The 1,891-nt window shown below is 49.1% G+C and overlaps 1 protein-coding gene across 1 annotated transcript in view; it reads left to right on the forward strand.

Moving 5' to 3' along the window:
* Nucleotides 1-1,221, forward strand: part of LOC120022046 (collagen alpha-2(IX) chain-like) — a 26,745-nt gene extending 25,524 nt beyond the window's left edge. Inside the window, exons 28-31 of the mRNA XM_038965841.1 lie at nucleotides 147-201; nucleotides 317-505; nucleotides 623-700; nucleotides 1,016-1,221. Coding sequence (XP_038821769.1) covers nucleotides 147-201; nucleotides 317-505; nucleotides 623-700; nucleotides 1,016-1,221 — 528 coding nt within the window. The remainder of the gene's footprint in view (nucleotides 1-146; nucleotides 202-316; nucleotides 506-622; nucleotides 701-1,015) is intronic.
* The last annotated feature ends 670 nt before the right edge of the window (nucleotides 1,222-1,891 follow it).

Genomic DNA, 1,891 nt, shown 5'->3' on the forward strand with positions numbered 1-1,891 from the left:
GAGAGAATGCTAGTGACTGACTTACTGATTGATGATTGGTTGGTATGTTTTCTTTCCTCTCCTCTACCTTCCTTTCCTCTATCCATCATTTACCATCCTGTCATCCATCTTTCCCTCTCTCTCTCCCTCTCCTTGCTCCTCTACAGGGACGGGATGCATCTGACCAGCACATCATTGAGGTGGTTCTGAAGATGCTGCAAGGTAAGCGATCACAACATTATAAATCTGCTGAGTCTACTGAGTCTACCGTATCTGGGTAAAACATTGACTGTATATGTACTATAGCTAATATACATCCTCTATCCTCCTCATCCAGAGCGTCTGGCGGCTGTAGCGGTGAGCGCTAAGCGTGCCGTACTGGGTGGAGCCGGTGTCATGGGTCCCCCTGGTCCTCCTGGACCCCCAGGAGCTCCTGGTGGTCAGGGCCCACACGGCCTCACCGGCGCCCGTGGCATCCCTGGAATGTTTGGAGCCTCCGGCCAGATTGGCAACACCGGACTGAAAGGTAGACACTGAAATTGGTGACGTTCCAGATAAAATGAGACACTGATCACTCAAAAAGTAATATAACTTAGAAAAGATCCCTAACCCCTCTCCACCCCTCCATCTTTCTCTTGTTCAGGAAAGAGAGGAGCAAAGGGAGACCGAGGAAATTCTGGCAAACCACATCCTGGCCAGCCAGGACACCCTGGAATACCAGGTGAGACACCACATGCACTCTCCTAACACACACACACGCACACGCACACACACACACACACACACACACACACACACACACACACACACACACACACACACACACACACACACACACACACACACACACACACACACACACACACACACACACACACACACTTAGAAGTGACCTCCCTCTACACGCCTATCCAGTTATTAACAAGGTGTACCAACTTACCTGAGGAAGTTACAGTGTAAAACTAAAAATCTCTTCAAAGGAATGTAGTAAATTAAAAGGCTATCTCTTTCTCTCTCTCCTCCTCTACCTCCTCAGGTCCTCCTGGTATTGACGGCGTGGCTCGAAACGGTAAGCCTGGCGAGCGAGGCCCCCAGGGCTCGGCAGGAGAGGCTGGTCATCCCGGTAAGGCGGGCCCCACTGGTCTTCCAGGGTTCTGTGAGGCTGCAGCCTGCCTAGCTGCCTCGGCCTACACCTCCCCCAGACTACAGGACTCCGCCAGGGTCAAGGGCCCCGGAGTCTAACATGAGACCTCTCCATCAAGAGCCCCACAACACCAGGAGGGAGAGAGAGAGAGAGACAGACAGAAGAGAGAGAGGAGGGATAGAGGAGAGAGAAAGAGAGAGACCACTCTCCTTCATTGGATACCATTGATAGCGAGAAGTGGGGGCAATACGATCGTGAATGATGTTGTTCCCTGACCCCTAAACTGACGACCTTCAGTTCTACTGTTTAGAGACTCTGTTTGCAACACATACCACGCCCACCCATTTTAAATCACCATGATGACAGCCACTCACAGCCAATAACACCCCTCTGAATTTATAATCTCTGGTCAGGGATTGGCAGATGTAAATGTCAGTCACGTCCAACTGCCCCACCCCCACCACAGAGGGAGAGAGAATGAGAGAGAGACGTAGTGACATCTGAATATCATATCCAGTGACATTATTGATGATGTCATCATCAGCCGTAACCCCTGGACTGGGAGGAGCAGAGATATACTTTGAGTCCAGTGATTGGTGTTTTTGTTTTGTACCGTGGTCACTTTAAATTGGATTGATTTATATCTGAAATATTAATATTTAAATATATGTTTTGAAGCAAATAATGCAAGCATATGCCCACCTCCACTCCCCACCAAACAAGAAGTGCCTTACAAGTGTACACAAAGGTACCAATAAAATATTAAAT

The sequence above is a fragment of the Salvelinus namaycush genome, chromosome 27 (assembly GCF_016432855.1).
Source record: "Salvelinus namaycush isolate Seneca chromosome 27, SaNama_1.0, whole genome shotgun sequence".
NCBI classification, from domain to species: domain Eukaryota; kingdom Metazoa; phylum Chordata; class Actinopteri; order Salmoniformes; family Salmonidae; genus Salvelinus; species Salvelinus namaycush.